The 11,489-nt window shown below is 41.8% G+C and overlaps 1 protein-coding gene across 4 annotated transcripts; it reads right to left on the minus strand.

Moving 5' to 3' along the window:
• Positions 1–364: 364 nt before the first annotated feature.
• Positions 365–8,708, minus strand: TMEM14A (transmembrane protein 14A). 4 transcript variants are annotated; one of them, XM_030491254.2, is made up of 5 exons: positions 8,377–8,708; positions 6,947–7,032; positions 5,130–5,231; positions 1,793–1,880; positions 365–980 (listed from the first exon to the last, which is right to left on the minus strand). In XM_030491254.2, the coding sequence occupies exons 1-5, from the start codon at positions 8,451–8,453 to the stop codon at positions 941–943; spliced, it is 393 nt and encodes a 130-aa protein (XP_030347114.1). In that variant the 5' UTR covers positions 8,454–8,708; the 3' UTR covers positions 365–940. The 4 variants fall into 4 exon arrangements, with proteins under 4 accessions (XP_030347114.1, XP_030347116.1, XP_030347117.1 ...); XM_030491256.1 differs by having other exon boundaries at positions 365–940; positions 8,377–8,654; XM_030491257.1 differs by having other exon boundaries at positions 8,337–8,414.
• Between the last annotated feature and the right edge of the window lie 2,781 nt (positions 8,709–11,489).

Raw genomic sequence — 11,489 nt, forward strand, 5'->3', positions numbered from 1 at the left:
CATTCCTGTGCACCAGAAGATAGTCTTAGCTAAGCTTTGAGACTCAGGGAATATTTAATTATTTTCTATGCAAACCAAAGCAACTTCAGTCCCTGAAGAGTTTATGTCCAAATAGTCTCCTTTGTGTATGGGGAGGGCTTCAGCAAGATAATCTGTATAAAACCACAACAGCAAACCTGCTAAAAGAGTACTAAGAGGGAGTTTACATCCTGTTTGTGCATGATGGTGATCCTTCCTCAGCCATGGTTCGTGCCAGTGGGAATTTACAGCATGGTACGGTTTAAACCATACTGAGCATAAAGCAGATCAACAGACTCCTGCCATTGACAAAATGGTTCACTAGTCTGCATAAAAAACTAAGAACTTTCAAGCATTTTACATTTTATTTGAACACTGATAATAGTTTTCACATTTAGAAACAGTGGGGCAAGAAATCGTGTTTGAAAGGAAGGTGGGTTTTCTAGTGCAACACAGCACAGGCCCGAGCCTGTATTGATTAGTAATTGACAGTGTCATTAGAACTGATTACTTAGTCTCAGAAGCTAGAAAATTATGGTTCAATACAATATACCTTTTTAGCAAAACATGTATTTATATATTCTTCTCTCAGAGAGACAGTGCAAGACTAACGCAATTTCTTGGGGTGCTCAGCACCCCTAAAAGAGATAAAACTTACAGAGAAAGATCTCTCGAGTTAACAGAGTGCTTAAACAGAAGTAGATCAAAATATATTATCAACAAGCCACCTGTTTTACTTTAATAAAAAGCTTGCAAAATATCAGGAAATGTCAATAACCAAATAACAGGTACAGGCCTTTTACAGAAAAGATAAATGCAATGTAAGACTTGTGTTCAAACTTGTTTTTCAAGTATGGAGAGCTTGCCTGTTTGTTCGGTGGGTGTGGCAGTCATACTTCAGTTCTGAAGTTGCCAAATTCCCCTATAGCAGCGTCAAAACAAGCCTCAAAATCATCAGAAGGCTGCAAAAGAACCCAAAAAAATAAAACCCCCCTAAAAACCCCAGAACAATAAACCCCATAAATATAGTTGTGCACGAACAAAACCAGTGAAAGTCATCATTGAATAACAGCACATTCATAAATACCTGACACTAGAGCCTCTAGTAAGCAATCTTTCAAAAGATCTAAATCTGCAGCCTCAGTGTCTGTTGAAACACACAGTCCACCTAGGCTTGAAAAGCAATCCAAAATGGAAATTTTCCAGTTTAAGTCCTGATTCTTAAATTTTGTATCTTGACAATTTGCATCTGATTTTTAGCTCCGCGTACGTAACTGGAGTAAAACTGTTAATGGTGTTACATTAAATGTAGTAACAACAAAGCAACAGTTATTACCCCTTCAGAAGGTGAAGATTCTGACTTACAGTTGAAAAATGTTTTCAGTTACAGACTGACTGGGAAAAAAGTCAAAAGTGTTGGTCTTTTCTAAGATGACTGTGTTGTATGAAATCTGATGACTAATTTTGTGCTTATGTGTTTGAAAACACTGAGGCTCACCTCAGGTTCTTCCAAGAGCCTTATCAATATGCATTAATATTTAACTGCAGATCTCTCTGTGCTGAGAAAGTCAGTCCATGTCAGATGTATCTGCCTAGTGAGATGAAAAAGCTGTTCACTGGAAACAGGACTGTGACCTCCAAACTAATTTCACTTAAATCATACAGTTGCTGCATGATAATAACTTCCACCGATACTCGTTTGAATCATATGTCACATGGCAACTACTTGAAAATCAGTGAAATCTTTACATTAAGATCCTCAATATATGTTTACCTCAGGCACGCTACTAGTCCGGCTGGCATTAATTTCTTGGACCTCTTGAACCTCATTCCCATTATAATGGTCAAAAGAAAAGATGAAACTGTAAAAGATAATTCAATATATTTATGTTCTCACTTCTTCCAGTGAACCATTCAGGAACATGGAGAGTTATCAAAGGTCATTGCTATGTTTTGCTACGAACTGTAATTTAATAAAACATCGGATCAGAAATAGGGCCTATAAAAACATTCTTGCTTTTCCAAAATACATTTGCTGAGCCTTAAGAACTAGATTGGAAGGATTGCCACTTGTTTTGGGTAGAGAATATGGCTATCAGCGTCTCTTTCATCATGACCACAAGTTCACTTATTTCCTACAAGGGAGACATCCTTGTCTGTGACAAGAGGTTGGCAGCCCAAGAGGGCAACAAATGCAGTGCCAGCAGCAGAGAACAAACGTCATGAAAGGAACTGAATCTTCATTCTGGAGCAGTTTTACCTAAAAATGGAGGTAGCAATGAACTGATCAAGCATGGGGATTTCATATCAAACTATGGCTGCAGAGTCCTACAGAAAGGAGAAGACCGATGAGAACACGTAGAACTCTGCAAAGGCAGCTAGCTAGCTAGTGGGCAGAGAGACAGAACTCATGGGCAACTGGGCTCCTGCAGCCAAAGAAATGTCAGTTACATAAATCTCTCTCTTTCGGTTTTTTTTTTTTTTTTTTTTTTTGTGGAATAGTTAAAACCACCTGGGTAATTCTCTGCAAACTCTGTGGACAGTCCTGTGCTCACAGGTGTCAAGAATTAGTTTGAAACTCCCTCCAGCATCATAAAACAAGCTCTGACAGTTACAAGCGTCTTACAAAACTCTACCAGCTATGTGTGTGTGCTCATTAAAAATACCCTGAAAAAAATCTATTATGCTCCATTATCCATTGCTTTTATTTTCTGGTCCTATACCCTTGATCCTCTCAGGAATGTCTGAAGAGTGGACTATTCCACCGTATGCATCTTGCCAGAGTCCTGATATATTTGCAATTAATTGCAGGCTACAGAGCCTGTTCACTTTATAATGTTCTTTTTTCCGGTTACCAGTATCTGGCTTTTCACATGTGCAAGTGAGTTTTCAAGTCATTCAACTTCTAGGACCTGATTTTCAGAAGTGCTAAATAGTCACTATTTCACCTTAAATCAGCCAAGGAAATTCAATAAACCAAGCCAAATTCAATTCAGTAAATCAGATTCAGATCAGAAATTCAATAAATTAGACATATCACCTTGCACTCTGAAATAGCACAAACTGTGGCATTCTGAAGTCTGAATTTCTACACCTACTTCAAACACATAAAATTGCATTAAAGTATTCAAGAAAGCACAAAGTTAATTTCAGGGGCAGTGGGAAAATGCCTGAAAGAATAATATATAAAACAACTAAGAAAATTTACCTGGCTATCTGTATGCTACATATTCTTTGTATACAGGACAAGTTACAAGAATCCTACTATCAAGGTCTCATACTAATACATTACCTACATTATTGTAGGAGACTCTTGCAGAAGTGATAAATACTATAGATAATTATGGGCTTGGAGGGGGATTTTATTTTCTCCCTAAGCTTTTACAGGTTTGGGTACTTGTTTCTTTTTACATTGCAATTTACTTTACTGGTTTCTAAGTCCAGAGCAGTCACTTTCTTCCATGCCCTTAATTTCCTTCCATTTGTGCTCTAGTTGCTTTTGGCACTTTGGGAGGTTTGGCATATGAAAATATTTTGATTTTCTACAAAAGCAATACACTTTTTTTACAGAAAGCCCTTATTATCCTGAAACTAGCAGATACAGTACCACCAAAGGTTTTTAAGGTGTGGACCTGCAGATGTTTTTGAGCATGTCTAACTTTCCCTTCCTCTGAAGTCTTCCTACTGAGTTCTTTATTCATTTGTGATATCTATGCATATAAAAAACAGAAGACACCCTCTCCCAGACTGAGATACATCAGCCTGGAAGAGATTAAAACCAGCTTGAATGGTTGGCCCTGGCAGAGTACTTTGTATGAATACTTCTTAACTCACTTCAGGCAAAAATTACCACATATAGCTCAGACCACCTTCTTTGTTTTATTCAGCACAGGTGTTCCTTTTACTCTAGATATAAGAACTTCGTAAGGCAGGTACAGTGGACTCTTACCTGTATTGCTATAATTTCTATTAAATTAGTAATATACATTTCTCCAGTTGAAAGGAAGTCTTCACATGCCTACAGCTACATGAAATGCGCAACACTGACAATATTTTAGTATATCTGATGCTTGTATTAGTCCTTTCCAAACCAGGGAATTGGGAAACAGGCAATGTTTAGTAAGTTTTAATTTGTATTCTCTTCCAGAAATTCTGTACCCAAATTAGTAATTTAATTAACCCATAAAAGTATAACACTGTATGCTACATATGCTACTTAAAATCATTCTGTGATTCTATGATCAGGTATGTCATTGCCACCTTTGCAAAAGAACTCGGTGGGAACACACTTTGCTAACAATTCTATTCAAGATTTTTTGAACTGGAAAGTTTTACAACTGTGGCTGGTGTAAAACACAAAGCCAGCATGAACAGTATACCATAAATTCTAACTAAGACCAGAAAAAGTGATTGTGTACTTGCATTATCTGGTTTAAATGTATTTTAAATGCATTTCTGCATGTGAAACCACAGCCTAAGCCACCTTTGCTAAAATCACGAATGAGACAAGCTCTCAACAGCTCTTACTGCAAATCAGTTGTGTGAGGTTAATGTCCCCCTTAGAGATTGTAGTTTCTTGCCCCCATGAGGGTTTCATGGCAAACTAGGTAACATGACAATTATTGCATGGTTTGTATCCTGTATTTCTTAGCAACAAATTAAAAACCCTAAGTCAAACTCTTTGTGTCACTGGGAGCTGAGGATAAGTTACATTGTGCAAGACTGATTCCCACACCTACTTTACTTCTCAAATTACATTCCAATCTGTAGCGCTAATGACTTTATTCTAGTATTTTCCCATGTTTCTTTGCTGGATTTCACACTATTTGCAATGTTAGGTAACCATCTAACAAAAGGAGGTGCTGCCAGGTGGTAACACACACCTGCTGGCTTTGTGTGAATGATTGCCTTACCCTACAAATGGTTCCACAGTTCAACTCTTCAATTTTGCAGGTTAAGTGTCAAACTCTGTTTAAAAACTAACATTTAAACCAAAGTAATACTCAAAGTTTGATAAAAGAGAGAATTTCACATCAAGTTCAGGCAACTGTTTTTTTTTGGGGGGGATAGGGTTTTGTTTGTTTGTTTGTTTACTGTAGTAAAACACTTACACAATGATACCTTCACATTTCTCGGATCACGTGTTATGCAGTAAGCTCCATAACCAGCCGCAGAACCAAAGGTAAGACCAGCAGCTAAAGAGATTTTACTACCTGCAAGAAACCATTGAAGTGTTATTTCTCAATGCAGCGTCTTTAATCTCAATCTTTTCACAGTAGTTCTCTCTCTACATAGTGTTATCCAAATATTTTAAAAATAGAATTGATTTTGCTACAGTGCAGCTAGCTCACCCAATGTGAATAGAGAGGCAATATTTCCATAACTGCGCCGTTCTCTTGCACGGCATTAGGGGCAAAATTGACTAAACTACAGGAAGATGATCAGGAGCTAGTAATACTTGCAGTTTAGGAAAAATAATCTTCGAAGCACAAACCTAAATTTGGCTGTTTTCTCTACCATACATACCTTTAAAAGCATTTTTTGTAATTTCTCTACACTGTCTGTTGATTTTAACTATGTTTTACAGCACTTGGGAATCTCCAAAAATGGTAGAAATGTGTCAATATATAGAAAGGGTAAATTGGACCACACATGTAGTCATAGGCCTTTCAGTCTGATATCAGTCCTGCACAAAGAAATGGTATTACCAACATCACAATTAAAAATTAAAAACCGAATAGATCACAATGAAGATGGAAATATGTCTTTTCAAATAAACTTGACACCTTCTTTCAGTGCTATTACAAAACTGGTTCATAAAGCCCAGATTTTCAGTAATATTCTTAGGTTTCTGAATAGGCATTTGACTGTACCATACGATAAAAGTGTAGAATCAGCACAGCAGGCGTTATCTGGATTAAGCTGATCGCCAAATCTTTATAAATAAAGAATCCAGATCCCCAGATGTCATTTAGCTCGCAGTCCTGTTATAGTGAATATTTTTAATCAAGACTTTGTAAGAAAACAGAAATTATTACCATTAAAAAAAGTAATCTAGATTTGCCACAAGGACTGACCAACTATTAAAGAGTGAAAAGAACAAGTGAATGCGATAGTCAGTGGGTACATCTGGGTACAAATCAGAAAGTCAGCTATAAAGCCACGTCTCTAAGGGCAAGTATGTGCACGCTAAGCGGGGAAAACAGTGACTATATCGCAGGAATCGGGATGGATGATGGCCACAGCGGGGACTGATGCGCTGCAGGGAGATCTCTGCACTATGGGAGAGATCACAGGGACCAGCCTGGAGATCCCGCCTGCTCGTCCTCGGTACCACTGCGACCTCTGCCGGGATGCTCGGATCGAGCAGGGCTTGAAAGGGCTGCAAAACCGGCTGGAATATGGAAAATGCGCTTTATAGTACATGATAACCTAAAACCTGTCTGATTATCTTAGAGTGAAAATGCACAATTCTAACAGTATGAGATAATTAACCACCAAATCAGAATACGCAAGTAAAGGGTTTTCTTTCCAGTGTGCATCTGGGAATCTCAGAATCAGGCCTGGATGCTTCCACAGAAAACAAGCTTTAATCAAAAATTACCTGTGCTCAACACAGGGCTGATTAAAGGAAATGAGAAGGCCCCATATATGCTGAAGGTCAAAGATAACATGACAGCCCTTTCTGCCCTGAAGACAAACTCATCAGCTAGATTAATAGAAAAAAGTGACCATTTAAATACTTATGTCGACCCAAGTAAATCTCACGAGACTCAGCTCATTTATAGCAGTACAGGATGGATTTCAGATGCAGTTGTATTCATTATAGCAAAGTTTTCATGTCTTGCCTAATTTTTTTTTTTAACAAAGTGCAGAGGAGAAGAACCCCCAATACTTCATTTTCAAACCCTGCTGTCCCAGTATTTACCTTTACGAGTGTATGCTACAACACCTCCAACAGCCAGCAGTGCAGCATATGCAAAACCAATCCAGTCAATAGCCATGGTCCCAACTCTGGAAAAGAAAACACATTGTAACTGAAGACAAAGTCTTTCCTCCTGATAAAAAAAAAATAATTAAAAAATCATTACTTAGTGTTCTAAGTAACACTACAATCTCCTAAGTCATGTTTAACTACTGTGTCAAAACATTGAAAAGGTGACGGGGTGTCTATTGGCTATTGTATCATTTTTTCACTAACTGCTGCCCCTCCTTACACCTCAGTACAAAGGTACACTGTATTTCCAGTAGGGGAAATTGGCATTTTGGGCATGTATGTGGTATGCTTTTTCCCAGTCAAACACATGTGTATGCAAGCAAAAAGCTTGACACCACCCCAAGGTTTTGTTGTGCTTGTGCCATATGGCTGATCTGGGCATACATTACAGATACATACAGGTCTTGTCAGTGCACAGCTTACTGCCTTGTCAACAAGGCTCTACTTCAGGTACTTCAAGTGGAATGTGACAGGCCCGGAAACACCAAGTAAAAATAGGAATTTTCAGAGTTTACCCAAAGCTTCCAGACAGGCCATCTTTGAGAAGCTATACATACAGAAGCTTCAACCTCTCTCTGCCTGCACTCCTTCTGTTTCACCTTGAGATTTTGATGCACTGTCCCAGGTTAGGCTTCTGTTCTCCAAAAAGCTTTTCAGTTCCTGTTTCAACACTGATGTCTGCTTCCCCGGCTGTGCTTTGTAAAGGCATGAGTGGCCAGGCAGCCCCAGCAGCACTATGGCTTCTCTCATAGCAGCCAGTGGGATACACCTTTCCCCTCCTTCCCCCAGATTAAGGGTACACTAATTAAATGCATCCTTCTTTTTACCTGAGTGGGTGCGTCCTTGATCACAGTGTTAAAGGGGTGGCAGGAAAGAACATACACTCATCATTTTACATCAATCCTTTAATATTGAAACGAGCAACTCACAGCGAGCACCCACCCCACCCCTAGCTGTAACCCCCTCAGGAAGATGACTGGGCTTAAGGGGACCATGGCACTCCCTAAAACAAGGTCTGCAGCGGCAGGGGCCAGGTTCAGAGCTCGGCCTCTGATCCACCGGGCTTTCGTGCCCTAGGCAGGCAGGCCGGCAGGCGGGCGCCGGGCGCAGCCGGCCGCTCCCACTCGGGTGGAGCCTTCCACCTCCCGCTCCGGCTCCGCGCCCACCGGAGCCCCCTCTCGCCGCCTCCGCTCCGCGCAGCCCCGCGCTCGCTTCCCCGCCCGCCACAGCGGAACCCCCACCGAAGCCAGGCGGCTGCCAAGGGGAGCCCCACCGCGCTCCCCGCCGCCCGCTCGCCCTCAGCCGCCTCGCCGCGACTTACCCCCCCCCGGACACGGCGCGCCGCCGCCCCTCCGCCGTACCTCGTCCCGCCGCGCCACGCCTGCCCCACCGCCCTTCGACCTCCTCCGGCCCCGCCTCCCTGCCCGGCGGGCACCATCAGGCATCGGGGGGCTGGCACCGCGGTGCTGCCGAGCCAACGGCGGCCGCCTCACCGCCCCCTCTCCGGCTTGTGTCCATTTGTGAAGGAGGCAGGAGGGCGCCTGGTGCGGCGCTTCCACTTGCGGAGCTCTCGCGTGGGGAGAGCCGCGTTTTGTGGCGCTTGGCTGAGCCAGGAAGTCAGGGAGACGGGCTCGTGTGCCCCAGGGCAGCGAGCGGGGCTTTGCACCGTGTTTGTCGAGGTCCCTAGGCGGCAGGGTCCGCCTCCGGGATTGGTGTCTTCGGCCTCTCGAGGCTCCTTGTCCTGCCCTCAGGCGGCTCGTCTGCCTGGGCTTCACGGGCACCGGGAAGATCCGAGGCTTATTTTAGCGTTTTAAGCCTAAAACTCTCTGCCCTGCCATGGTGGGGTGGAAGAACGCATGAACAAAAGTCATGTCTGTGGAGCTGCTTGTACCTGAAGTGTGCGCATCCGGTGGAGGCAAGGGCAGGGGCTGCGTGAGGGTCTTCTGCCTGCACCACCCTAGAGACACCTTTGAAACTTTGAGGGTTGCCTGCATGAAGTCGTGCAAACATAGACCCAGTGCTGATGTTACCCGTTTGTCAGGGGAAAGAACAGGTGCAAAGCTCAAGGCTCAGATCCTACACATGTAGCTATTTTATGAAACTGCTTGACATGGTTATTTGAACACTTGTCTGCTAGTCCTGTTTGCTGAAGCTATTCCTCCACAAGCTATTTTTGTCCGTGTTTTGTCTCCCTTGGCAGTATTTCTTTAGTTTTCTCTCACATGAGCTTGTTCTTGACCAGCACAGGATGTATCCCTCAGCAGTAATCTGGGGGTGCCTGCCTGCAAAATTCCCCATGCTTCCCTTGTTCCTGCAAATAGGCTGAGCATAAACATGGCCATAACAGGGAGGGACACACAATGCTGTGTGATGGGACTTGGATAACTGCCTTCTTCAGGGATCGTTTGAAAATCCCTGCCAAAATCTTGTGTTTCCTTTAGATTTCTCTGCCTAAAGTTGTGGGAGTTTTCCGCTCCAGAGAGCTTGCTGGAAAGTGAATCAGTATTGTCATTAGGGTTAATGTATTTAATTTCCACTCCTAACATGCTACTTGTTTTTTCTGTTAGTATTTAACTGCTGTGATACAAACCCTCTCCACGTGAGCTGTCCAAGTCTGCTCGGAGGAAAACAGAACCCTCTCTCCTTATCTCACCAGTATCTGCGGGAAGGAAGACTGGAGGTACAGCAACTTTGGAAAACAAATATAGGACACTTGAGGGCAGGACGGCTCCAAAATACAAATGGAAAGCAGATTTGTAAGCTGAAAACCAGAAATCTTGGATTTCTTTATGAAGTGTTCTGAGACTTGCGGCTCTTGAAAAGCACAGTAAAATAAACAGTGGATTAAATGAAGCAAAGCCACGCAATTCTACTTGAGAGAGCTCCAAAGTGGAATGGAGTGTTTTTTGGCACCTCTAGGATAATGACTAGTTGTGGTTACTGATTCAATGATACTCCTTACCAAAGTAGACTAGATAACCCTGAAGTCTGGGCTAAATTTGAATTCATGTAATTATATGCTGCTTGTTATGTTCCCTTCCATTTTCAATTGCAAAAAATATTTGGTATTTTCTCTAAGCTGTTACACAACTATTTTATGATGTGAAATGGTTACAGCACAGGTAGTGAGACCCATGAGAGGTTTTTAATGGGAAGAGAATTAAATTAGTTTGTTGGTAGCATGATAAATCAAACCCCTCAGTCCTAACAGTGAGGTATAAACAGAGCTAGCAGCAAAGCAAGTGTTAATGTTGCTAAGAGCTTTCTATTCTAGTTTTTGGCTGTTCGTAAATGCCAGTCTGAGCTGAAATTTCCCCTGTTGGGTGTCTGCTTCCAGCTGGTTTCGTTTAGCTTGTTTTGGTTTATTTTATGATTTGTTTGCTCTGTTTTTGAAAGTTCCATTTACAACAATCGAGCCAACTATAAGGATGAATTTAGGGGAGAACACACGTTTTTGTCTATTACAAACATTATTGTTTCACTGAACAGCCTCTAGCATCTCTCTGGTTTGGAAAAACAGCTTTCAAATTTGGCAAGTAAATTGCTTTAGTTTCAGGGATATATTTTTCCATCTTCATGAAAATGTGAACTGAAGAGAAAAAATGATTAAAAATCTTGAGTGGAGGCTCCTTAAAATTGTACAGCCCAGTCCCCAGGAAGTTCCATCCATGTTGATGATGTATGACCTTTTGTTAGGCCCAGCTGCATTCACATCGAATTTATGCTGTCTCTCCAGAGAAAGGCTGAGCTTATGCCTTGCTTTGCTGGTGTTCTGTATAAGACAAGAAGCCGCAAAGGGGCTTGTGTAATGCAGCCCATCTTCCTTGCCTTGAACAGTTTTGCTCAGTCTACCTGTTGTTAGAGAGGTGGTTGGCAGGATGAATCACATAGAAGACCTAGTTCCTGCTGTGAGCTGATTGTGGTTTTTGTTAGTCTTTCTGCATTAACACCAAAGGATACTCATAATTGTAAGCTCCAAGTAAGATTTAATGCTAACTGCTATTCTGGAACATAATGTGATACCAGAAGGGATCTGTAGAATGGAAGAGTGCCTCTGAAATACCAGACACAGGAGAAAAGGTCCTGACTGGGGGAGAAGAGCAGCTAACCACCCTGAGGCAACTATAGTTCTTTCTGTGCAAAAGATTGTTCTCTTCAGCAGGTAGGACTATGGAAGAGGAGCAAAATACAGTTAAAAACTGTTTTTTTTTAATGAGGATTCAGAGGCTTCAGGTTTAATAATCTGTAGTTAAATAGGGAAGAAGTCAGTTATGTTCTGGTACAAAAAGGTGACTATTAAAATAGATTCTGTAAGCTTTCATATATACACACATGTATATAAGCCGTGAGAAGGACAGTGGTTTTAAAGTAATAGACCATTGTTTAAAAGGCCGAGGAGACTGATCTACGGCCTCATTGGGCTCCCTTTATGGGTCATTACCCTTCAGTTCTGAGGTGATATGCTTCCTTGGCA

The sequence above is a fragment of the Strigops habroptila genome, chromosome 6 (genome assembly GCF_004027225.2).
Source record: "Strigops habroptila isolate Jane chromosome 6, bStrHab1.2.pri, whole genome shotgun sequence".
Taxonomy (NCBI): Eukaryota; Metazoa; Chordata; class Aves; order Psittaciformes; family Psittacidae; genus Strigops; species Strigops habroptila.

What these genes read in the sequence shown, in the direction of transcription:
- TMEM14A (XM_030491254.2), bottom strand. Translation starts at nt 8,453, where the DNA reads ATGGTGCCCGCCGGGCAGGGAGGCGGGGCCGGAGGAGGTCGAAGGGCG. An exon ending in GCGTGGCGCGGCGGGACGAG is followed by an intron (nt 7,033 to 8,376) that starts GTACGGCGGAGG and finishes TTTCTTTTCCAG; the next exon opens with AGTTGGGACCATGGCTATTG. An exon ending in AAATGTGAAGGTATCATTGT is followed by an intron (nt 1,881 to 5,129) that starts GTAAGTGTTTTA and finishes TATCTTTTACAG; the next exon opens with TTTCATCTTTTCTTTTGACC.